Source organism: Elephas maximus, chromosome 26 (assembly GCF_024166365.1).
Source record: "Elephas maximus indicus isolate mEleMax1 chromosome 26, mEleMax1 primary haplotype, whole genome shotgun sequence".
Classification (NCBI taxonomy): Eukaryota; Metazoa; Chordata; class Mammalia; order Proboscidea; family Elephantidae; genus Elephas; species Elephas maximus.
The window spans coordinates 35181588-35208893 of record NC_064844.1 but is presented as its reverse complement, the minus strand read 5'-3'; the positions used below and the strand labels follow the sequence as shown (position 1 = coordinate 35208893).

General features: G+C 39.7%; 1 protein-coding gene across 1 annotated transcript in view; it reads left to right on the top strand.

Annotated features, from left to right (window-relative positions):
* The first annotated feature begins 941 nt into the window (after window positions 1–941).
* YIPF4 (Yip1 domain family member 4) overlaps window positions 942–27306 on the top strand; it is a 39753-nt gene continuing 13388 nt past the window's right edge. The window contains exons 1-3 of the mRNA XM_049870412.1: window positions 942–1267; window positions 24970–25123; window positions 26585–26756. Of these exons, the coding sequence (XP_049726369.1) occupies window positions 1189–1267; window positions 24970–25123; window positions 26585–26756 (405 nt within the window). The 5' untranslated portion in view covers window positions 942–1188. The remainder of the gene's footprint in view (window positions 1268–24969; window positions 25124–26584; window positions 26757–27306) is intronic.

Below are 27306 nucleotides of genomic sequence, written 5' to 3'. Positions count from 1 at the left end.
CCAACTAAACCTAAGCTCCAAGTAAACTGAATGACTTCCAGTTGCCCACGTTTACAATAATAATCTCTAGAATATCATGACCCAGGCTGCCAGCCCCTTACCCCTTTGTCTGCAAATTTGTACTCATCCTTCAAGTCCCAACTCAATTGTTACCTCCTGTGAGAAAAATTGCCTGACATTCCCTTTTATACATTAATGGCCATGACTTCCATTGCTCTATTGCTGATCCGTCATGTATCTTGCCAAGAGTGTCTCATAATGTACCTCCAAACTCTCTCCAAGTTGGAAGACACATTTATGTAGCTTGAACATTAAATTTAAGTATATTTATTTAACATTAAAAATCTACGTGGGTTTGTAAACTTAACAAAGGCAGATCCTGTGGCACGATTTACTAAAGAAAAGAGCACTGGACTAGAAATCAAGAGATTAAGGTACGGTGCTAAATCAGTTACTACCTTACCATCTCTGGGCTCAATTGCCTCCCTCATAAAGAAATGTGACTTGACTAAAGCCCCAGTTTCTGGTAGTACCTTACAACTCATATGTTATTTTTATTATTCTAGTCCAGCCGCCTTCGTTTTACAGGTGAGGAACTGAGGAAACTGAGGTAAAGAGATGATCTATAACTTAGTCAAGATCCTATATAATTAATTACTAAGGCACCAGAATCTTGGGATCCTAAACTGGGGCTAGTTCTAAAACCGCTCAGTTAACAAAAACGGAGGAAACAGGTAAAGAAACGCAGGAACAAATGGTACTTGAAGGAAACAAAAAAAGCCAACAGGGACAGGAAAGCCTCAGTGTACACCGAATTAGAAGTAAGCTTCCTGTCCTGGGAAAACTTCCGGAATCAGCAACAGAAGACCCAATCAGAACCTCTCCCCGGGGGCCAATGGGAGAGTACATTACAAAGAACCAATCCGATCCGTGATGTCACTGTTATGGTTCTGTCACGGCGCCGGCGTCGTAGTACTTGGGCGGGTCGCCACCGAGAGGACTTCGGTGGAGCCGTTTCGGGGCAGCCCAGCGGCCAGCTGCGCTTGTTTCCGGCCTCGTTCTCAACGTACGGCTCCTGACTTCCAGGCCGCACCGTAGGGCGAGAGCGGGGGTCAGCGCCGCGGCCGCCTTGGGGCCTGGGTCCAGCCGCAGCCGCCTCCACCGCAGCTGGCTGAGAGGGGCCGCGAGATGCAGGCGCCCGGTTCGCCGCCAGCGTATTCCCCCTCCAACGGGGACTTCACCTTTGTCTCCTCAGCTGACGCAGAAGGTGAGACGAGTAGGTCCTGTCATCGGGGTGGCGCCGAGCCCGACGCGCTGGGATTTTCCTGGTGCCTAGACGGAGTGGCGGTCGGGACGGGCAGGAAGCTTCCTGGTGACTGAAGCCCTTCACTGGGCCTTCGAAAGGGCCCAAGAGGCTAAGCGGGGGGTGTTGGGAGCGTCTTTAAAAAGCATCGAGTAACTCCGTCAGATCCTGGTGTTCCCCCACACTGGTGGCAGGTTTTATTTCTGGAATTACTTGTAGTTCTCAGAAGAGAGATGATTCCGTTGGCCAGGGTAGGTGTCAGAGAATAAAGTAAGAAAGGAGAGCTCTTATCCTGTTGTTTATCAATAGATAGCCTTTTTTTGGGGAGGGTTGGGTTTAGAGTCGGCGCTGCAAATTCGAAATGTTGAATTTAATATATTAATCTAGGTCCCACTTTTCCTCTCATTTTATAGTATTTAAGCTCATTACTTGGAGAACTGGACCCAGGTGTATTTGAAACCTCTCTTGATCCAACTAGGTGCCCCCAATAGCTTCTGCATATTTCGTGTATTGTTTTGAGGAAACATCTCTGCTGGAGAGATTTTTCCACAGCACCGGAAAATTTGTTTTCTTCCTTTTCTCAGTTCCTTACCCACTCTTTGTAATCTGAATCTTTGTGCTTGTTCTTTTCAGTTTTTACTTTTATTAGATTGTACACCAGTTACCTTCCAGTGAGCACATTTACTGCCCTATAGGAAAAAGTAAGTTATACTTAGCTGTTGAAATTTCAGTCTAGGGAAGAACCCAAATTTTAAATTTTCCTCAAAAATTTGATTTCCTACTGCATCAGTTAATATAACTTGTTTTCCTTTCCTTTTTTTCCCCCCTTGTTCTATGAGTGGCATTGTTTTTTTTAAAAAAAGTGCTGTAGTTCTCATTATAATTTAAATGTAAAATAATTTTTTATCTATTAAAGGAAACATAGCTGATACATTTTTTAAAAACTGAATATGACTGGTGAAATATAGCAATGCAAAATATTTCAGTTTGTTTTCATCTACATTTGGTAGCATATTGCTTAGGGTGGAACATCAACTTAATTTCCTAAAATTTAAAAAAATGTATGTCATTGAGTATCAGAATGTCATATTTGTTCAAACCCATATATTCTGTATTTTTTTTCATATACTCATTTCCCCCAGGAATTACCATTCTTATATACACCGAAGAAATCTGACAGAATAATGCAACTAGCTGACCTATTGACTCCATAGGCTAAACCAAGAAGCCTGGAATAAGTAAAATCCATGAGGTTTATTCAAACTTCTCCATATATTCTCCATATTATACATAGTATTAATACCCTCATCCATATGACCTATCTGATCTTTATAAGAATCCTAATGTGCTTTTTCCCCTGTATTTTATAAAGAAACTGAGACTTGGAGAAGTTCAGTAATTTACACATGATGATCTGGAATTAGGAGCTAGTCTTTTGTCTTCTCAAGCTTCTGTACTAAACCATGATGTATCTTTCTTATATTTTTATAAATTGAATAGTGTATCTGAAGTATAATGTTAATTGGTGTTATCAATTACTGTCTAGTGATCTTGAGCGAGTTACTTATCCTTTTTAAAACTCATGTTAAAAAATGGGGATGATAATACCCAAGTGCTGAAGTATTTTGCAAATGTGAAACTCATAGTACTGCATCTGGCAGAGTTAAGTGCCCAGTACATGTTAGCAATGGTGCTGCTGCTAGGGCTTCAGTACTAACTGACCCCACACCTTTTTTTTGTTGTTGTTATCCATTAGCAGCATTTGACTCTGCAACTCCAAGTCTTTTCTCTGGTCTCAAAACGTGTCATGTAAATTCTTGCTTCTTCCCTTTTTATTCTGTTCCTCTAACCATAAATGTTTTCAGCTTATAAGTGTTTTCAGTGTACACCCTTCTAGATTCTGTCCAAATCTCTCTTCCTTAATGAAACCTATCCTTACTGTTTGTGTGCACATGTCCTTTGTTCTGAAACATCCCTTGGTGTTTTGTCTGTGCTTATCTTAGTCTGCATTCTTGGAATACCTTTATTCTTGTCCCCAGAAAACCAACCAAACCCACTGCCACTGAGTCGATTACAACTCATAGCGACCCCATAGGACGGAGTAGAACTGCCCCACAGAGTTTCCAAGGTTGTAAAAGCAGACTCCCACATCTTTCTCCCGTGAAGCAGCAGGTAGACTTGAACCGCCGACCTTTCAGTTAACAGCCAAACACTTTAACCACTGTGCCAGCACAACTCCTTTCCTTGCCCCAAGTGATCATTAAAACTGAGCTCAAATGCTCCTTCTTTGGTGAACCTTGCTAAACTGTCCCTCAGAAACAGAAACTTCTCTAATATTTTCTATATCCTAACAACTAGTTCAGAACCCAGAATGTAAACATTAAATGTTTGTTGAGTGAACAAATGATTTCTGCCTTATCTCATATTGCACTGATAGACAGGATTACAGAATTTAGCTCAGTTAGATGTGTGACTAAGGAGCCCTGGTGGTTCAATGATTAAGTGCTCAGCTGCTAACCAAAAGGTCAGTGGTTCAAACCCAGAAGTTCCACAGGAGAAAAGACCTGGCAATCTGTTCCTGTAAAGACTACAGCCTAGGAAACCCTTTGGGGCAGTTCTACTCTGTCGTATAGGGTTGCTATGAATCAGAATTGACTCGGCACGCAACAACAACACACATGCACGTATAACTAAAAAAATTACTGGATTTAGAGCAAGAAGACTGCAGTTAGAGTCTTGACTCTTAACGGTAGCTATTGGCAATTTACATACTTTCTATAAGCTTCTGTTTTGTTATCTGTGAAATGAAGAGCATACTTGTAAGACTTATTGAAGATAATGTGTGTAAACCAAAAGCCAAACCTATTGCCCTTGAGTCGATTCCAACTCATAGCTACCCTGTAGACAGAGTAGAACGGCCCCATAGGGTTTCCAAGGCTGTGAATTTTTATGAAAGTAGACTGCCACATCTTTCTCCTGGTAGGTTCAACCTGCTGACCTTTGGGTTAGCAGCCAAGTGCCTAACCACTGTACCACCAGGGTTCCTAATGTGTATAAGTACAAATTAAAAGAACATAAGCTGTGTGTGAATGAAGCATTAAATGAATTGAGAATAATAATGAAATTTAGACTAAGTATTCAAGTCTGGTGTAAAACCATATTCAGAAGCAGTAATGAAATGCATGTGTATAAAAGCAGGGAAGTAATGATACCATTATACAGAAAATATAGAAATCTTTAAGGCAATTCTTTGACTTTATTTTGTGCCAGACAAATAAGTGACTCTGTGCCTGGTATATGTTCCCAGACCAGCAGCACTGGCATTACCTGGGTGCTTAGTAATGCAGAATATGTCTTAATCATAATCTGCATACTACACATTAAAGCTTGAGAATCATTGGTTTAGAATGTTATGAAATATCAGAAGAGGAGGAGAGTTTTTCTAGCTGGAAGACCAGCAGAAATAATGGATGTGATATTTTGCTGAACTTTGAGTGATAGATAATGATTTGACTATTGTAGGATGGAGGGACTACCTACTATGTGCAAGAGACTACATATAGAGTCCTTGTCACTTAGAAATTCACAATCTAATAAGAAATAGAAAATTTCAGTGTATGTTAAAAAATACTATAAACAGTATGGTGCAAAGAGGGAGTGGATATCTCTGCAGGAAGGATCACTGAAGTTTTCAGAAACTAATAAGGTACATTATGAAGGATGAGTGAGAGTTCTTCAAACTAAAGAGGGAGAGTATTCACGTAAGAACTACACAGTGATTGGTGGAGAGTGCCAGTCTCATATCTCACACTTCTCAGTCTTCACAGACCTAAAACAATGCTGATTTAGACCATTATCTCCTTGGAGTTAGAAGCTGTGTTTCAGTGCCTACTGCAGAGCCTGGCATATAACAAGAAGTCAATAAATTTTGTTGAATGAGTGAATGATTATGTGATTCTCACTTTTGATTAAGATAAAGGTGCTGTGCTGCTGAAACGGAAGCCAAGCGTTAACTCAACATGAATTCAACAAGTAGTAGGAAAGGGCATGAAAAAAGACAGCTAAGCAAGTAAGATGATCCAAGCCACCCAATGGCCATTTTTCCATCCTCATTTTCCCCCCTAACTCTAAATTTGGCAGTCTGCTTCTGTAAAGATTTACAGCCTTGGAAATCCTGTGGGGCGATTCTACTCTGCCATCTGCTTAATGGCAATGGATGGTGGTAGTGATGTGTACTGAAACATTCATTTTTCCTCCAAGTCTTAAAGGGAAGCTTTCTTTTTTCCTTTCCTGGGATAACCCTCTGCTAGTGCTTTTATTACCCATATCCTCCTGCATCTGTTAGGGCCTTTCTTCCTCTATTTTTCTTTCTAGCATCTTTTATCTCTCTTCTCTTTCTCCCATCTCCACCTTCACACACAACTCCTTCCGAATTGACAAAATCATTAACTGTACAACTTCCCTTTTTCCTTATTTTCACAGGTAAACTGTCCTTGTTATTTCCTGTTTCCTCAGCACCAAGCAATCTGTACCATTCTGCAGGAACTGCACCTGCTTCCTAACATCTATGGCAGCATTTTGAGCAATGTTTCCCAAAGGGGAAATGGTTCCATGATAAAATAAGTTTGGTAAATAATGGGTTAAGCAAAGTTAAACCAGTTCCCTTAATGCAGACTTCTCAGAGCCTTTAATATGCCAATATTCCTTCTGGGACTCCAAGTGAGGGTTTTCCAAATTTAATGAACATCAAAAGCCTTTTGTGAAGATCATCTCATGGGATTCAGATTTCACAGAACATGCATACAAAAAAATTCGCTTATAAAACAAAGACAAGTTCTTTCACCTGATACTTAATGCCCTAAATGATTTGTCCACAACTTCTGATGATGAACTCTATGCTTATGGTAGGCCTTAGGCTTAGCTTTGCCCATGCCATTTCATTTACTTGGAATGACTTTTCATTCCATCTCCGCACATCTAATCACCCCTCACGGCCAAGTTCAGGTTCTGCCTCTGCATAGCCTTACTGACCACCTCTCTGATTATCAGGCCTCTTTACTCCTATGGCACCAATGTTCAGTGGGCAATACTCATTTGTCACCTACAGAACAGTGTGCCGTACACTACTGTATACTAACGTACAATCAGATTCTTAAAAATCGAGATATAATTCACATACCATAAAATTCACTCTTTTAAAGTGTACAGTTCTGTGGTTTTTAGTTTATTCAAAAAGGTGTACAACCATCACCACTATCTGATTCCAGAAAATTTTCATCACCGCCCTAAGAAACTCCAGAGCATTAACAGTTATTCCTCATTTTCTCCTCCTTCCAGTCCCTGACAACCACCATTTGTATCTGGCTTCTTTCACTTAGCGTGATGTTTTCAAAATTCATCCATTTTGCAGCATGAATCATTCATTCCTTTTTATGGCAGAATAATATCCATTGTTTGGATATACCATAATTTAGATTTTGAACTCCTCAAAGTGTTTCAGTTCTTTACATCACTCTCAGCATTATAGAAATAACCATAAATATTCGTAGATTGTGTAATCCATCAGTGTTGGAAATGAAGAAGGTACTAAAGTAAAAATGATTTAAGGTTTTTGAAGTAAGTCCTCTTGCCAAGGGCTAGAAACTTACCTCTATTCTATCCCTCAGTTACCTACATTCAGTTGGTTATCAAATTATTTCGGAATAGCTCCAGAATAACTATGTAATTTATCTGTTTTTCTCTCTTGATTGGCACTGTCTTAGTTCAAGTTCTTATTTCTCATCTGTACTCCTTACTATAGCCTCCTGACCAGATTCCTTGCTCCAGTCTCTCCCTCTTAAATCAGTCTTCCATAGTACAGTTAAGATTATGTTTCCAGAATATAACTCTCACTTTTTCCAATTGCTTTATTAAGAACCTTTAATGCCAGTTCTTAATTTAAGCTACTCTTTGCCCTTCCATTTATTAATTCATTGATTGCTTACTATGTGCCAGGCACTGTTGAAGTACTAGGGATATAATGGTCAAAATACCAAAAATACATAGTCCCTGCCATCATAGAGCTTATAGATATTAATCAAATAATCACACAAATAATTATAAACAGTGGTAAGTAAAGGAAAAGTTCAGAGACCTATGAAAGGAACCTGATCTAGTCTGGGAAACTAAAGAAAAATTCCTTCAGTATATCTGAGGCCTAAAGAATGGGTGGCATTTAATTATCTGAAGTTAGAGGAAACAGCCAGTATACAGGACCTGAGGCAGAATGGATCCCCCTACCTAAAAATTATAGTATCTATTGGTCACAGTACATTAGTGTGACCAGTAACTTGTAAACATATTAATCCAATAATTATTGTCAATATTCTTTTGAGTAAACAATAATTTCCTGTTAAGTTGTTTAATGTGGACAAATTTTTAGTCTACTCCCTTCCTAGAAAGGATATCACTTCTAATACAAGTTAGTAATGTAAACAGAAGAATCCTTGATTTTTCCTATTCTAAAATTTTCTACTTGATTTTTTCTTTAATCCTTATAGGTCTTTTTTTTTTTAATAGGTCATATTACAGATATCACATATGCTACTGAACTATGATCTATGGTATAGGATGGGTACAAGAATAGCTTTCTTTCACTGTTTGAAAATAAAACATGACTTTTTAGCCAACCTTTCTTGGGGGGAGAAAAAAAGTAGTTAAGAAAGGCTTACTTCTGTTTAATCATTTTCTTTTCATATACTTTAAAACTCATAAGATATTACGTAAATTTACAGGTGTGATAAAATTATGTAGAACTACACACACATAATATCATCAGTCAGAACAAGGCCAGGGGCCAGCTGTGGAACAGACCATCAATTGCTCATATGCAAGTTCAAGCTGAAACTTGGAAAAATCAGAGCAAGTCCACAAGAGCCAAAATATGACCTTGAGTGTATCCCACCTGAATTTAGAGACCATCTGAAGAATAGATTTGATGTATTGAACACTAGTGATCGAAGACCAGGCGAGTTGTGGAATGACGTCAAGGACATCATACATGAAGAAAGTAACAGGTCATTGAAAAGACAGGAAAGAAAGAAAAGACCAAGATGAATGTCAGAGGAGACACTGAAACTTGCTCTCGAACGTCGAGCAGGTAAAGCAAAAGGAAGAATTGATGAGGTAAAAGAACTGAACAGAAGATTTCAAAGGGCCTCTCGAGAAGACAAAGTAAAGTATTATAATGACATGTGCAAAGAGCTGGAGATGGAAAACCAAAAGGGAAGAACACGCTCAGCGTTTCTCAAGCTGAAAGAACTGAAGAAAAAATTCAAGCCTTGAGTTGCAATAGTGAAGGATTCTATGGGGGAAATATTAAGCGATGCAGGCAGCATGAAAAGAAGATGGAAGGAATACACAGAGTCATTATACCAAAAAGAATTAGTCGATGTTCAACCATTTCAAGAGGTGGCATATGATCAGGAACCAATGGTACTGGAGGAAGAAGTCCAAGCTGCTCTGAAGGCATTGGCGAAAAACAAGGCTCCAGGACTGATGGAATATCAATTGAGATGTTTCAGCAGGAGATGCAATGCTGGAGGTGCTCCCTCCTTATGCTAAGAAATATGGAAGACAGTTTCTTGGCCAACTGACTGGGAGAGATCCATATTTATGCCTATTCCCAAGAAAGGTGATCCAACCGGATGTGGAAATTATAGAACAATATCATTAATATCACACGCAAACAAAATTTTGCTGAAGATCATTCAAATGAGGCTGCAGCATATATTGACAGGGAACTGCCAGAAATTCAGGCCAGTTTCAGAGGAGGACGTGCAACCAGGGATATCATTGCTAATGTCAGATGGATCCTGGCTGAAAGCAGAGAATACCAGAAGGATGTTTACCTGTGTTTTATTGACTATGCAAAGGTGTTCAACTGTGTGGATCATAACAAACTATGGATAACATTGTGAAGAATGGGAATTGCAGAAAACTTAATTATGCTCATGAGGAACCTTTACATAGATCAAGAGGCAGTTGTTCAGACAGAACAAGGGGATACTGATTGGGCTTAAAGTCAGAAAAGGTGTGGGTCAGGGTTGTATTCTTTCACCATATCTATTCAATCTATGCCGAGCAAATAATATGAGAAGCTGGACTATAAGAAGAAGAATGGGGCATCAGGATTGGAGGAAGACTCCTTAACAACCTGCGTTATGCAGATGACACAACCTTGCTTGCTGAAAGTGAAGAGGACTTGAAGCACTTACTAATGAAGATCAAAGACCACAGCCTTCAGTATGGATTGCACCTCAACATAAAAAAAAAAAAAAAATCTCACAACTGGACCAATGAGCAACACCATGATAAATGGAGAAAGATTGAAGTTGTCAAGGATTTCATTTTACTTGGATCCACAATCAACAGCCATGGAAGCAGCAGTCAAGAAATCAAAAGACACGTTGCATTGGGTAAATCTGCTGCAAAGGACCTCTTTAAAGTGTTGAAGAGCAAAGATGTCACCTTGAAGACTAAGGTGTGCCTGACCCAAGCCATGGTATTTTCAATCGTATCATATGCATGTGAAAGCTGGACAATGAATAAGGAAAATTGAAGAATTGATGCTTTTGATGTGTTGGTGAAGAATATTGAATATACCATGGACTGGCAAAAGAACGAACAAAGAAGTACAACCAGAATGCTCCTCCTCAGAAGCAAGAATGGCGAGACTGCGTCTTACATACTTTGGACATGTTTTCAGGGGGGATCAGTCCCTGGAGAAGGACATGATGCCTGGCAGAGTACAGGGTCAGCGGAAAAAGGAAGACCCTCAACGAGGTGGATTGACACAGTGGCTGCAACAGTGAGCTCAAGCATAACAACGATTGTAAGGATGGCTCAGGACTGGGCAGTATTTCGTTCTGTTGTGCATAGGGTCGCTATGAGTCCGAACCAACTTGACGGCACCTAACAACAACACACACACAGGTGAGTTCATGTAAAACTGGTGAAATCTGAATAATGTCTGTGGATTGTACCAGTGTCACCATCTTGGTTTTGATAGTTGTGTTACCCTTGACAGAGACTGAGTAAAGGGTGCACCAGACGTCTCTGTACTGTTTTTGCAACTTCCTGTCAATGTATAAATATTTCAAATTAGAAGTTTTTTTAAAGAGACTTACAGAGCAAACATAAGAAATTTCTGTGAAATGACTGGTAAATGTCATTTAATGGCATTTAATTTTTCTAAAGATAGGCTCAGGAGATTTAGTTTAAATATAGGTTAGAAATCAATTTTAATATTATTTACAACATGAAAATTTACTGACAATGTTTAATACTGAAGATACTAAAACCTTGAGCCAAAACAATATGAATAAAAATAGAACTTAAGACAATTTTATATAAGGCTTTGAAATGACATTCTCTTACTGAGTGACATAATCAAACTGTAAGATAGACCTAGGAATTACAAAATTATACACATGCATCTTTTTAATCTCTTTTGTAGATACAGGGTCACTATGAGTCGGAATTGACTCAACAGCAATGGGTTGGGTTTGGTTTTATATGCATTAAAATGTTATTCTCGTAACTAAAATAAAACAATGAAATTTACCTCTTCAGTGTGAAACACGTGCTTGATTTTTTGCTGCACAGATACTCAGTGGTGAGTTAGACTTAAGCACACATGGATTCATTTTCAACTGAAATGTGGTGGTTTTTGTCCTTGTTCGTCCTTGTTAAATTGAAAGAAGGCTTGCTAACGTATATAAGCAGTTGAAAAGTACAACAAAATGTTCATTGTTCATTGCACAATGCTCTTTTACAGAAATCTAGAACTTTTCTAGGGACAGAGCAGTGACGCTCATCCTGAGTGTACTTTCAGACTGCACTGACAAAGTTCTTGCTCTGCTTTTAAAGTGAAGTTCTCATACTGAGCAGAAGACTCAGAGAAAGAGTCCTTCACCTAATCATACACTTGTTGTCATGGGCTGAATTGTGTCTCCCCAAAATGTCTGTCAATTTGGATAGGTAATGGTTCCCTTGTATGATTGTCTACCATTTTTTCTTCTGATGTGATTTCCCTATGTGGTGTAAATCTTATCACTGTGATGTAATAAGATGGATTAGTGGCAGTTATACTGATGAGGTTTAAAAGATAGTGTCTTAAGCTGGTCTCTTTTGAGATATAAAAGAGAAAGCAAGCAGAGAGACATGGGGACCTCATACCACCAAGAAAGTAGTGCCAGGAGCAGAGCATGTCCTTTGGTACTGAGGTTGCTGCACTGGAATGCTCCCAGACCAAGGGAAGACTGATCCATCACAAGGACCTCCCTCAGAGCCAACAGAGAGAAAGCCTTCCCCTGGAGCTGATGCCCTGAATTTGGACTTGTAGACTACTCGACTGTGAGAGAATAAACTTCTGTTTGTTAAAGCCATCCACTTGTGGTATTTTTGTTATAGCAGCACTAGATGACTGAGATGCTTATCTTGAAAGAGGGAAAAATACCGTTAAAATTTTGTTCTGTAGTTCTCCAGGGGGCTTTTAATAATACTTGTAACTTATTAATATTCTTCTTACTCTGAGCCCAAACAGCGGTGGAAGCATTTTTAAGATTTTATTTTGCAGTATGCTTTTTTTCCCCAAAGATTGTTTCTCTTTAAATACACTTACATTTATTATACTCCTTACATTGTTTTACTTGGGTAATGACAAAATACTATACATCACACAGTAATAAGAAATTAACATAAAATTTGTGTTACAATTCTGGACGCCTGTCCTAGAGTTGGCAGCCAAGCTCACTTACCCTGGTTTATCTTAAATCAGCGATGCTCCTGGAGTGATTTTGATGCTTTCTCTTTGTTTTCTGACATTCTTTACTTGTTAGCTTGCTGTCATGCTAGGCTATTGTGATGGTTAAGGTTGTATGTCAGCTTGGCTGGGCCCTGATTCTCAGTGAGTTGGCAATTATCTAATGATGTAGTTTGGCAGCGATATAATGATGTAGTTATCCTTCGTGATGTGACCAGCCAATCAGTTGTAAGGGGAGTTTCTTCGGGGATGTGGTCTGCATCCAATACATATACAGATGTTCTGGCAAAGCTTTCTTGCTTACTCTGGATCCTACATCTGGCTTGTCATCATCTGACCTCTGATTCTTATGACTTGAGCCAGCAGCCTGCCATATTGCCTGCCGATCTTGGGATTCATCGGCCTCCGCACCCTGTAAGCCAGCAGCTTTTCATTTTGCCTGCTGGTCTTGGGTTCATCAGCCTCAGCAGCCTGTGAGCCAGCAGCCTGCCATCTGACCTGCTGGTCTTGGGATTTGTCAACCCTTGCAGCTATATGAGTCAGGAGAAGCCTCCAGCTTGACACCTGACCTACGGACTTGGAACTCGCCAGCCTTTACAACTGCATGAGCCATTTCCTTATTATAAATCTCTGTATATGTATTTATATGCTTTACTGGTTTTGCTTCTCTAGAGAACCCAGCCTAAGACGTTTGGTACAGAGAGTGGTCCTAGAGAAACAAAGTCGTAAAGATGAGTTTTCTAAATTGGTTTTCAAGTCTGGTTAGTCTTAAAGATGTTGATGACTCTTGACTTCACTAGTAAAGGGGACACTGCTTATTCATGGCATGAGGTGGCAATATTAATATGCAAAATATCACCACCAATAGGTCAAGTATAGATGAGAAATGAGGCTCTGGGTGATCGCATGTTTGATACTTTTCTACAGCTTTGTCAGAATGAGAAGTATAGGGAAGCTAGTTGGTTAATCCTACTTTTGCTAGAGAAAGTGGTGAAAGAAAAAAATGAGCTCAGGGCTTCAGAGCTGCATAAGAGACCTCAAAGTTGCCACTTGGGCCCTGATAAAAGCTATATTTCTTGTAGTAACAAGAGCTGACGTTGTTGAAAACCAAACCTAGAGTCTTATCATAAAGAGTGGCTGAATCACAATGGCAGTTGAATTCCTAGCCTCAAACGATGACTGAAGTTAAAGTGAGGGCATTGATTGGAAAGAAAAGGGACCCTGAAACTTGAGATGGGGGCATAGGGACAGATAGTCAGGAAGCTGGGAACAGTTGAGTCTATAAATTCTGTTGAATCACTCCTGCCAACAGAACCAGCCCTCTTAGTCCCATCTGAAGAGATCACTCCATCTTTGTCTGCTAAGCCACCCTACCCAGTAAGCCATTATCCCTTTGTCTCCCGTCTGATCAGATTAACTCAACAGGAGTCTTTGAGATATTACCTGGGGGATTGCCTTGGGAATTGCCTGAGGTACATGCCTTAAAAGACATTGCTGAATGTTCCCAGAACCCACCTCCACCACCCCTTTTTGCTTTAAATATATAACTAGACTTAAGTCCCAGTGAACCCCAAAAGGTAAAGTACAGAGTATGTCCCACAAGAATATATGCTACACTCAAAAAGAACTACTTGATTTTTCTAATACATACAAACAGAAACCTGTGGAATATGTGTGGAAATGGCTATTAAGGGTGTAGGATTATGGTGCAAGGAACATAAAGTTGGATCAGTCTGAGTTTTTTGATACGGGCCTGCCAAGCACAGATTCTTCATTCAGTGTTTCAGCTCAAGAGGTTAGGAAAGGATCTAATTGTTTGGGTTCCTGAAACATGGATTATGCAGTGGCCTACACTAAATCAAGTTGAAGTACTAGTCCTGCCTTGATATACTGTAGAAGTTATCTAAAGGCTTAGAGAAATTGGCATGTGAGAGTGGATTTATCAGGTTTGACCAACAGACCTACACATGGAGTGCACAGAGGACACACACTTTTACTACAGTGATAAGAAACAAATTTGTCAAGGGAGCCCCAGTGTCCTTGAAGACTCCTGCGATTGGTATTTTATGTAAGTCAGATTTGACAGCAGGAATCGCCCTAACTGAAGACACCTAACTACAATGGGGCGATAGGATCCTATGGTGGTGAGGGCGAGGTGGTGGTACTCAGTGAACAAAGACAAGGTGGGTGTGGTTACTGTAATAGACAGGGGAGTCAAAGCAGTAATCAGAATCATCTGACTCATATGTATTTATGGCATTGAGTACTTAGTCGTAAAGTCCCTATGAGTGAAACAGATGGGAAATCTACTAAATATTTACTTCATCTGTACAAATGGAAGAATTCTAAGTCAGGTAAATGGCAGTTTAACTTGAATCACCAGAATATAGAGTCACGACCCCTCAATCAATTTCCAGACTTAAACCAGCTTACAGACCTACAACCCCTTGAGTGAAGGGGAGGCTGAATCCGCTTGAAGAGGGACTCCACTACAGTGCCAAAAATGTATTCTGTTAATCTTTCTCCCAGCCTTCCTCAAAGGAATCTATGGCCTTTTACAAGAGTGACTGTTCGTTGGGGAAAAGGAAATAATCAGACCGTTCAGGGATTACTGGATACTGGCTCTGAACTGACACTAATTCCAACCGATCCAAAACATCACTACAGCCCACCACTCAGAGTAGGGACATATAGAGGTCAGATAATTAATGGAGCCTTAGCTCAGATTCATCTCACAGTGGGTCCCTGAACCCATCCTATAGTGATTTCCCCAGTTCAGAAATGCATAATTGGAGTAGATATATTCAGCAACTGGCAGGCCCCCCACTGGATCCCTGACGAGTGGAATAAGGGCTGTTGTGGTAGGAAAAGCTAAGCGGAAGCCATTAAAACTGCCCCTACCTAGGAAAATAATAAACCAAAAGTTACGCCGCATTTCTGGAGGGATGCAGAGATTACTGACACAATCAAGGACTTGAAGAGTGCATGGGGTGGAGATTCCAACCACATTCCCATTCAGTGCACGTGTTTGGCCTGCGCACATAACAGATGGATCTTGGAAAGTGTTAGTGGATTATCGAAAACTTGACCAGGTGGTGACTCTGATTGCAGCTGCTGTTCCAGATGTAGTTTCATTGCTTGCGCAGACTAATAGATTTCCTGGTGCCTGGTATGTAGCTATTGATCTGACTAATGCCTTTTTCTCCATACCTGTCTCGAAAGACCATCAGAAGCAGTTTGCCTTCACCTGGCAGGCTAACAGTACACCTTCACTGTCCTACCTCAGGGCTATGTCAGCTCTCCAGCCCTATGTCATAATTCATTCCACAGGGACCTTGATCGCCTTTCCCTTCCACAAGATGTCAAACTGGTCCATTACATTGATGCCATTATGCTGATTAAATCTAGTAAGGAAGAAGTGTCACTGACTCTGAACTTATTGCATGTTAGAGGGTGTGAGGAATTAATCCTACAAAAATTCAGTTGCCTTCCACCTCAGTGAAATTTCTAGGAGTCCAGTGGTGTAAGGCAGGTTGAGATATTTCTTCTAAAGTAAAGGATAAGTTGTTACATCTGGCCGCTACTACAACAAAAAAGAAGGCACAATGCCTGGTGAGGCTCTTCGGATTTTGAAAGCAACATATTCCTCACGGGCTACTCTGGCCTATTCATCAAGTGACTCAAAAAACTGCTACTTTTGAGTGGGGACCAGAACAAGAGAAGGCTCTGCAACAGATCCAGGTTAATGTGCAAGCTGCTCTGCCACTTGGGCCATACGATCTGGCTGATCCAATGTTGCTCGAAGTGTCAGTGGTAGATAGAGATGCTGTTTGGAGCCTATGGCAGACCCCTATTGGTGAACCACAGCACAGACCCTTAGGGTTTTGGTGTATAGCCCTGCCATCCTCTGCAGATAACTGCTCTCCTTTTGAGAAACAGCTTTTGGCTTGTTACTGGGCCTTAGTAGAGACGGAATGCTTAACCAGGGGCCACCAAATCACCATGCACCCTGGGCTGCCCATCATGAACTGGGTACTGTCTGACCCACAGAGCTATGAAGTCCGATGTCTCCAACAGCACTGGATCATTAAATGGAAGTGGTATATGTGAGGTCAGGCCCGAGCAGGACCTGAAGGCACAAGTAAGTTGCATGTGGAAATGACCAAATGTACTTGGCCTCCATTCCTGTCCCATTATCTGCCCTCTGTCCAGTCTTCACCTATGACCTCATGGAAAATTCCTTATGACCAATTGACAGAAGAAGAGAAAACTCTTGTCTGGTTTACAGATGCTTCTGCTTGGTATGCAGGCACCACTCAAAAGTAGACAGCAGAAACACTGCAGCCTCTTTCTGGGACCTCTGTGAAGGACAGTAGTAAGGGAGAATCCTCCCAATGGGCAGAACTCCCAATGGTTGTTCACTTTGCTTGGGAGGAGAAATGTCAGGGACTTGGAAGGAACATGATTGGAAAATTGGTGACAAGGAGACATGGGGAAGAGGTATGTAGATAGACCTCTCTGGATGGGCCAAAGAAATGTAGATGTTTATGTTTCATGTGAATGCTTACCAAAGGGTGACCTTGGCAGAGGAGAATTTTAATAATCCAGTGGATAGGATGCCACATTCTGTGTAAACCAGGCATCCTCTTTCCCCAGCCACTCCTGTCATTGCCCAACAGGCTCGTGAACAAAGTGGCCATGGTGGCAGGGATGGAGATTATACATGGGCTCAGCAACCTGGACTTCTGCTTACCAAGGCCGAGTTGGCTGCAGCAACTGCTAAATGCCCAATCCGCCAGCAGCAGACACCAGCACTGATTCTCCAATATAGCACCATTCCTTGAAGTGATCAGCCAGCAACCTGGTGGCAGGTTAATTACATTGAACCACTTCCATCATGGAAAGGGCAGTGATTTGTTCTTACTGGAATAGATACTCTGGATAAGGATTTGCCTTCCCTGTATGCAATGCCTCTGCTAAAACTACCATCTGTGGACTCATAGAATACCTTATCCACCATCGTGGTATCCCACACAGCATTGTATCGGATTAAGGGACTTCATAGCAAATGAAGTGTGGCAGTGGGCCCGTACTCATGGAATTCACTGGTGTTACCACGTTCTCCATTATCCTGAAGGAGCTGGCTTCATAGAAGAATGGCCTTCTATAGACAAAATTATGGCACCAGCTAGATAGCAACACTTTGCAGGGTTGGGACAGTGTTCTCCAGGTGGCTATATATGCTGTACACCAGCGTCCAGTGTATGGTGCTGTTTCTCCCATATCTCATATCCAGGATTCACAGCTCTAGGAATCAAGGGGTAGAGATGGGAGTGGCACCACTCACTATTACCTCTAGTGACCCAACAAAAAAATTTTTTTTGCTTTCTGTCCCCACAACCCTATGCTCTGTGGGTCTAGAGGTCTTAGTTGCAAAAGGAGGAAATCCTCCTACCTGGAGATAGAACATAGATTCCATTGAACTGAAAGTTAAAAAGAATTTTATCCGGCCACTTTGGGCTCCTCATGCCTCTGGATCAACAGGCAAATTAGGGAGTTACCATACTAGCTGATTACCAAGGGGAAATCAGATTGATGTTGCATAAAGGAGGTATAAAGGAGTATGTCTGGAATACAGGAGATCCCTTAGGGTGTGTGTTAGTACTACCATGCCCTGTGATTAAAGTCCATGGAAAACTAGAGCAACCCAATTCCCACATGACTACTAATGGCCCAGACCCTTCAGGAACGAAGGCTTGGGTCACCCCACCAGGCAAAGAATCATGACCAGCTGAGGTGGTTGCTGAAGGCAAAGGGAATACACAATGGGTGGTGGAAGAATGTAGTTCTAAATACCAGTTATGATGACGTGACCAGCTGCAGAAACAAGGACTGTAATTGTTATGAGTATTTCTACCTTGTATGTGTGCATCAAACAATTTTTGTTTTTCTTCACTTATAAAATACAAGATGTAAACAGGGCTAGTGTGTTTTCAGTTGTACACATTAGTTGTATCATGTTAGGCACAAGTATGACTTTGTAATTGTCTTTAGAGGTTGTGTATGATTTATGGAGATGTGTATAGGTACCAAATTGACAAGGAGTGAATTGTGATGGTTAAGGTAGTGTGTCAGTTTGGCTGGGCCATGATTCTCCGTGGTTCGGCAGTTATCTAATGATGTAGTTTGGCAGTTATATAATGATGTAGTCCTCCTCCATGATATGATCTGATGCGATCAGCCAGTCAGTTGTAAAGGGAGTTTCGTCGGGGGTGTGGCCAGCATCCAATATGTATATGGCTGTTCTGGCAAAGCTTGCTTGCTAGCTCTGAATCCTGCTTTTGACTTATCATCACTTGACCTCTGAGTAGCCTGCCATATTGCTTGCCAATATTGGGATTCATCAGCCTCCGCACCCTGTGCACCAGTGGCCTGCCATCTTACCAGCCAGTCTCGGGATTCATTGTCCTCCATACCCTGTGAGCCAGCAGCCTGCTGTCTTACCTGCAAGTCTTTGGTTTGTCAGCCTCAGCAGCCCTTGAGCTAGCAGCCTGCCACCTGAACTCCCGAACTTGGGTTCGTCAGCCCCCGCAGCTACATGAGTCAGGAGAAGCCAGACAGACTTGGGACTTGCCAGCCTCTACAACTGTGTGAGCCGTTTCCTTGTGATAAATCTGTATATATACATATATATCCATATTTTATGTACAGGTATCTATAGATGTAAATATATGCTTCACTGGTTTTATTCCTCTAAAGAACCCATCCTGAGATAGCTATGTACCAGTTTTTTTTTTTTTTTTTTTTTACTTTCCTGTTGCTATTCCCCACCAAAATAAAAAAAAACCAAACCGTTGCCGTCGAGTCGATTCCAACTCAGAGCAACCCTATAGGACACAGTAGAACTGCCCCATAGAGTTTCCAAGGAGCGCCTGGCGGATTTGAACTGCCGACCTTTTGGTTAGCAGCCGTAGCACTTAACCACTATGCCACCAGGGTTTCCCTTTTCCCCACACCAACAACTAATTATGTTTTGGGTGTACTTGAGGAATTGGAGCCCTGGTGGCACAGTGGTTAAGAGCTCAGGCTACTAACCAGAAGGTCAATGGTTCGAATCTACCAGCTGCTTCGTGGAAACCCTATGGGGCAGTTCTAAAGTCAGGATTGACTTGATGGCAACAGGTTTAGTTTTTTTGGTTGAGGTGTTAAACTGCTGTTTCTGGCATTCCTACACATGTCTATGATATTTCCCTATTTTCCAGGAATGGAAAATACTAAAAAGATACCTTTTTGAGGATGGAATACTCCCAAACTCATTCTATGAAACCAGCATAACCCTGATACCAAAACCAGGTGAAGACACCACATAAAAGAGAATTACAGACCAATATCCCTCATGAACTTATATGCAAAAATTCTGAACAAAATTCTAGCCAATAGAATTCAACAACATATCAAAAAAAATAATTCACTATGACCAAGTGCGATTCATACAAGGTACGCAGGGATAGTTTAACAGTAGAAAAACAATCAATGTAATCCATCACATAAATAAAACAAAAGACAAGAACCACATGATCTTATCAGTTGTTGCAAAAAAGACATTTGACAAAGTCCAACACCTATTCATGGTAAAAACTCTCAGCAGATAGAAGGGACATTCCTCAACATAATAAAGGGCATTTATACAAAGCCAATATCATCCTAAATGGAGAGAGTCTGAAAGCATTCCCCTTGAAAACTGGAACCAGACAAGGATGCTCTTTATCACTACTCTTATTCAACATATTGCTGGAGGTCCTAGCCAAAGCAATTAGGCTAGAAAAAGAAATAAAGGACATCTAAATTGCTAAGGAAGAAGTAAAGGTATGTATTTGCAGGTGATATGATCTTATATACAGAAAACCCTAAAGAATCCACAAGAAAAAACTACTGGAAATAATAGAAGAGTTGAGCAAAGTATCAGGATACAAGTTAAATTTACAAAAATCAGTTGGATTCCTCTACACCAACAAAGAGAACTTAAAAGAGGAAATCACCAAATCAGGACCATTTACAATAGCCCAGAAGAAGATAAAATACTTAGGAGTAAATATAACCAAAGATGTAAAGGACCTATACAAAGAAAATTACAAGACACTATTGCAAGAAACCAGAAAAGACCTACATAAGTGGGAAAACATACCTTGCTCATGGATAGGAAGACTCAGCATTGTGAAAATGTCTGTTCTACCTGAAGTGATATGCAGGTAACTATGCAATCTCGATCCAAATTCCAGTGGCATGTTTTAATGAGATAGAGAAACAAATCACCAGCTTCACGTGGAAGGGAAAGAGGCCCCAGATAAGTAAAGTGTTACTGAAGCAGAACAAAGTGGGAGGTCTCACTCTACCTGGTTTTAGAACTTATTATATTGCCACAGTAGTCAAAACAGCTTGGTACTAGTACAACAACAGATACATAGACCAATGGAACAGAATTGAGAATCCAGATGTAAATTCATCCACTTATGAGCAGCTGATATTTGACAAGGCCCAAAATGTGTTAAGTGGGGAAAAGACAGTCTCTTTAACAAATGGTGCCAGCATAACTGGATATCCATCTGCAAAAAAATGAAACAAGACCAATACCTCACACCATGCACAAAAACTAACTCAAAATGGATCAAAGACCGAAATGTAAAATCTAAAACGATAAAGATCATGGAAGAAAAAATAGGGGCAAGGCTAGGAGCCCTAATACATGGCATAAACAGTACACAAAACATTACTAACAGTGCACAAACAGCAGAAGAGAAAGTAGATAACTGGAAGCTCCTAAAAATCAGACACTTAAGCTCATCCAAAGATTTCACCAAGAGAATAAAAAGACAACCTACAGACTGCGAAAAAATTTTTGGCTACGACAAACCCAGTCAGTGATCTCTAAAATCTACAAGATACTGCAAAACCTCAACAACAAGAGGACAAATAATTTAAAAATGGGCAAAGGATATAAGCAGACACTTCACCAAAGAAGACATTCAGGCAGCTAACGGATACATGAGGAAATGCTCATGATCATTAGCCATTAGAGAAAGGCAAATCAGAACTACAGTTAGATACCATCTCACCCCAACAAGGCTAGCATTAATCCAAAACACACAAAATAATAAATGTTGGAGAGTTGTGGAGAGACTGGAACACTTATACACTGCTGGTGGGAACGTAAAATGATACAATGACTTTGGAAATCGATTTGGCGCTTCTTTAAAAAGCTGGAAATAGAACTACCATACAATCCAGCAATCCCACTCCTTGATACAGATCCCCAGAGAAATGAGAGCCTTCACACTAATAGATACATGCACACCCATGTTCATTGCAGCACTGTTTACAATAGCAAAAAAGATGGAAACAACCTAGGTGCCCAACAGTAGATGAATGGATAAACAAATTGTAGTATATTTATACAGTGGGATACTATGCAACAATAAAGAACAACAATGAATCCATGAAACATAACATGGATGAATCTGGAAGGCATTATGCTGAGTGAAATTAGTTGCAAAAGGAGAAATACAGTATGAGACCACTATTGTAAGAACTCAAGAAAAGGTTTAAACACAGAAGAAACCATCCTTTGATAGTTATGAGGGTGGGGAGGGAGGGAGAGGGGTATTCGCTACTAGATAGTAGACAAGAATTATTTTAGGTGAAGGGAAGTACAACACACAATACAGGGAAAGTCAGCACAACTGGACTAAACTAAAAGTAAAGAAGTTTCCTGAATACAACCAAACACTTCGAGGGACAGAGTAGCAGGGACGGGGGTCTGGGGACCATGGTTTCAGGGGACATCTAGGTCAGTTGGCATAACAAATTATATTTAGAAAACGTTCGGCATCCCACATTGGTGAGTGGCGTCTGGGGTCTTTAAAGCTAGCAAGCCGCCATCTAAGATACATCCATTGGTCTCGACCCACCTGCAGCAAAAGAGAATGAAGAACACCAAAGATACAAGGAAAATATGAGCCCAAGAGACAAAAAGGGCCACATAAACCAGAGACTCCATTAGCCTGAGACCAGAAGAACTAGATGATGCTCAGCTACCACCAATGACTGACTGCCCTGTCAGGGAACACAACAGAGAATCCCTGATGGAGCAGGAGAAAATTTGGGTGCAGAACTCAAATTCTAGTAAAAAGACCAGACTTAATGGTCTGACTGAGACTAGAGGGACCCAAGAGGACATGGCCCCTGGACTCTCTGTTAGCCCAGAAGTAAAACCTTCCCGAAGCCACCTCTTCAGACAAAGATTAGACTGGACTGTGGGACATAAAGTGATACTGGTGAGGAGTGTGCTTCTAAGCTCAAGTAGACCCATGAGACTATGTGGCCAGCTTCTGTCCGGAGGTGAGATGAGAAGGCAGAGGGGGACAGCAGCCAGTTGAATGGACACAGGAAATACAGGGTGGAGAGGAGGAATGTCCTGTCACATTGTAGGGAGAGCAACTAGGGTCACATAATAATGTGTGTATAAGTTTTTGTATGAAAAACTGTCTTGAACTGTAAACTTTCACTTAAAGCACAGTAAAAAAAAAAGGATGCCTTTTTGAGGTTCTAGCATCCATGCTGTGACAAACTGCTACGCAAACATACACAATTCTTTAGCACAGCATTCCTTAGCACTTATAATTTATATATCCATATTTTTGTTTAAATTGAGTATAATTTATGAGGCAACCCCTCAGAATCTTTCTGGCCACTGTAAGTGCAGTCTTTAGTAGAGGCTAGGAAACAGTTATTAAGGTCCTTTCCTGCCTTGTAATTCTAAGACCTTTAATGTCTGCTCTGATGATGTCCTGATTTAAATCTTTGCCATGTTGAATCAAGGAAAAGCACTCTATCTGTGAGAAGTGGAATTTTAGTTAAATTTCAACTCTTTCATTTTAACTTTGATGAAGATAAGCAGAGTAATTTGAGAGACTGTTTTAACCATGGTTAAGGAAATGTGGCCAGAAGGTTGTATGGCTTTTAGCATCTGCAAAGACTATTTTTAAATGCTAGATGGGAAAAAAAAAAAAAAATTTTTTTTTTTTTTAGATGGGAAAAGACAGTGAAATTAAAAAGTACTTGCCTTTTATGTCTTGCTGAGGAAACTCCTTTATAAAAACCTTTCAGAATCATGTCATGTTAAACCTGAAAGGAACTTTGAATAGGAAATGGTTGTCCAGAAGGCATAAAGGATTTGCTGAATTAATTAGTAGCTATGTTTTTTTTTTTTTTATGGTAAGACTTAGCTTCAGAATGGCAAACTTTATTATAATGTAGGAGTTGCCAAACAGACCAGGATATGAATCATAATTGAGCCATTTGTTGAAGCTTAAGCCACAATTTTAATGGTTTAAAATTAGGAGTTAGAGTAATATACAAATTAAGGACTTCTTTATGTGGAAAACATTTTTTTTTTTTTTTTGAAGGAAGCTAACTTTAATATTGGTTGGAGATAAACTCCAGGGAAAGAGGATCTTAGAGTGTTCTGGCTTGCTGTTGCCAAAATCATTTTTCTAAAGTACTACTCCAGTCTTGTGACTTCAGTTCAACAGCACTGATGGTTGTTTACTAGTGCATATTGTCTAGTTTACAAGTTTTTTTTTGTTTCCTTCTTAATTGCTATTTGACCTCTAGCCAGCATATGCACCGATGGTACTATAGTGATTATCTGTAATTTGTAAGGTATCGTGCAGACTCTAAATGAAATACTTTTTTTTTTAATGTGGCTAATGGAATCTCTTCACTCCTTGTTAGAGCTGAAAAAAAAAAAAAAACCCTTTATTTTCATCAAAACTAAGGATGAATGATGTAGTCATATAAGGAAAAGAGGTGAAATAGCAGGGAACGGGTCACATTTGTTGAGAATTAAGCATTGATATGGACCCTTGGTGGCAAAGTGGTTAAGCATTTGGCTGCTAACCAAAAGATCTGCAGTTCAAATCCACCAGTCACTCTTTGGAAACCCTATGGGGCAGTTCTGCTCTGTCCCATAGGGTCGCTGTGGTCAGAATCAACTCAATGGCAAAGGGTTTAAACATAAATATAGGGAGTCTCTGGGTGGTGCAGACAGTTAAGTGCTCAACTCCTAGCTGAAATGTTGGCAGTTCAAACGCACCCAGAGGTACCTTGGAAGACAGGCCTGGTGATCTTCCAAATGGTCACAGCCTTGAAAACCACATGGGGCCACCATGAGTCAGCATCGACTTGACAGCAGCTAACAACAACAACAGGCATTAATATATGTAGCACTCAGTGTAAATATTTGATGATTTAAATGAAAGAATATACAAATAAATACATGAAAGAGTAGAGAAAATTATTTATAGTTTACCTTTAGTTCTACTCTGTCACATGGGGTCACTATGAGTGGGAATCTACTCAAAGGTACCCAACAACACGATGCCTTTAAAAAAGGATTTGTACAATTACTTTTTCTGAGCACTAATGTATATAATACTAAAGGGAATAAAAAGTGCTATCATTTAATATTTTTTGTATGTATCTTTCAAGAGTTGCTGTTAAAAGTCTAGATTCTGGTACCAGAATCTAGACTTTTAACAGCAACTCTTTAAAATTTTAATGAAAGATACATACAAATAGCTGTGAAACCTCTTGTATGTCTTTTTACCTCTCTCATCTTTCATTTTCTTGCTGTAGAGTAAAAGATGGATTTAGATACCTATCACTATAAAATTTGAAGATTGTATGAAATAGCAGATGTTCATAGTTAGAGATCTTTACATGATAATTATCTTGGTTGAATATATGCTCACTTTGATGAGCACATTTTACCTTTGTTTACAATTTTGTTTTCTTTTTTTCTAAGATCTCAGTGGTTCAATAGCATCACCAGATGTCAAATTAAACCTTGGTGGAGATTTTATCAAAGAATCTACAGCTACTACATTTCTGAGACAGAGAGGGTATGGCTGGCTTTTGGAAGTTGAAGATGATGATCCTGAAGATAACAAGCCACTCCTGTATGTAAAAATAATAATTTTTTTTTTTTTTTGGTTATTAGAGCTAATCTGTGGGATAATTACATTCTTTCATGTTATTTAAAGATAAGTATGGAAAACATTAACCTTTTTGTCAAAAGCTATAGCAATTTTCAGTTTTACTGGTAATAAAAAAATTGATATAATAATGAAAAAATTACTTATTGCTGAAATCATGGGAAGTGAAATGAAGATAGAATGAGTTTGAAAGATATTAGGCTCTTCAGGATTATCCTGATCATATCAGCAGAAAAAGCCTCAAAAGAATTAGAAGAAACTGGTTTCATTAGATGAAAACAAAGAGGAAAGCAAATCAGAAAAAAATTGTTTAACCTACTGAATGGTAAAAATTAAAAAAATGGTAATTCTGTGTCTCTCACACACACACACATACATACACACACACACAAATATACACCAAACATTTAGGACTTACCTGGGACTCTCAGCAACTTCAAGTAAACATGCAATTGAAATGAAAAAATGGGTGCTTGGGTGCTTGCTATACAAATTCAGCCTTAAGAAAGAAAAGATTACCGCTCAAATCGCTCTTATACAATAATTCCAGAGCTGCCACAGGGAGTGAGGTTATAGGGAGAGTGTCACTTTATTCACAGTACTTGAAGTGTTTAAAGTGATTATGTATCACCTGGAAAATAAGTAAAGAAATTAGCAATTTTGGAAAAAAGAACCTATAAAAACCAGTGCCGTCGAGTCGATTCCATAGCTTTGTAAAATTAAGACATTACCAAAGTATTCTTTGTAGTAGATTTTTAGTAGTGGTTTAGTAGTAATAGTAGATCGGTAGCTCAAGTGCTAAAACACTGCATGTTTCTTAATGTTAATATATTTTATACAATCTGAGACACTATACATTGTAAGATACAGTTATATTATGTATTATTAAGACAGAAAAAATGCCTTATACTGCATAAAGCCACAGACATCAGAGGGCTATCTCCTCTGTGAAAGGGACAGCAAGGAAGTTTGCTTATTTGCATTTGGCACTGGGTGGGGTGTTAGCAGAAAAAAATTTTCCCTGAGAGTGTAAACACCACACTGGTTCTCATATAGTTTTGCAGTCTCAATTATCAGTATGGTCCAAGTAAGTCTCAAGCACAGAATTTTATTTAAAGTTGTCCCAAATTGGTAGTGCCTCCAGGAGACTGGCAAAAGGAAAGGCAAATCTTTGAATCTTTCGGCTTCACTCTAGGCTGACAACAGTTGTAAGGTACCAGCTATTATGAGATGACTCTCCCAACATTAAAGATGGTGAAATATTGAAAAAATGTACACCTTAGAATCAATGAAATATAGTGCTTTAAGAGTGTTTTGTTGACCTAGGGAGATTATACCATCATATTTACATTTTTCTTAAATTCTTTGTAACAGCCTCAGTATTCAGAAGTGTGCCTTTTGAGAATTTTTATTTTAAAAATATAGGGAGGAATTGGATATCGATCTAAAGGATATTTACTACAAAATCCGATGTGTTTTGATGCCAATGCCATCGCTCGGTTTTAACAGACAAGTGGTGAGAGACAATCCTGACTTTTGGGGTCCTTTGGCTGTCGTTCTTTTCTTTTCCATGATATCCTTATATGGACAGTTTAGGGTAAGTATATTTTATTTTACACAAATTCTAAACATTTTAAGAGGCTTAAAAATTAATATAGTGAAATGTTAACTGTAATCCATACATTGTTTGAGAAATGCTTTCTTTACCCAATATTTCTTGTTCATTTCCAAAACTGTTCATAATTCAATAAGTGGGGAGTACCTTAGATCAGTGCTTCTCAAACTTTTCCACATCATCATTCACGTAGAAAATGTTCATATTTGTATGACACACTGGAGTATACGGATGGAACTTTTCCCAGCTGACCAGAGTGACCATTCCTTGTTGACTGTGCCATTTCTGACTTCTCCAAAGGATGAAAAGCTTGAAACACTTTACTCAATCCTGTTGCTACATTTTATTCGTTTTTAATTCTATTTTTAAAAATAAACATTGTTAATAAATGATGGCAAGGATTCTATCAGTATTTGTTTTTATACTACTTCTGATATTTTAACCACTTCGTCTTACTCTTAGGGGCTTTATCTTTTTCATCAAAATTCACATACAAACGTACACGTCCTTATTTTAAAACTTTAGGGAAGTG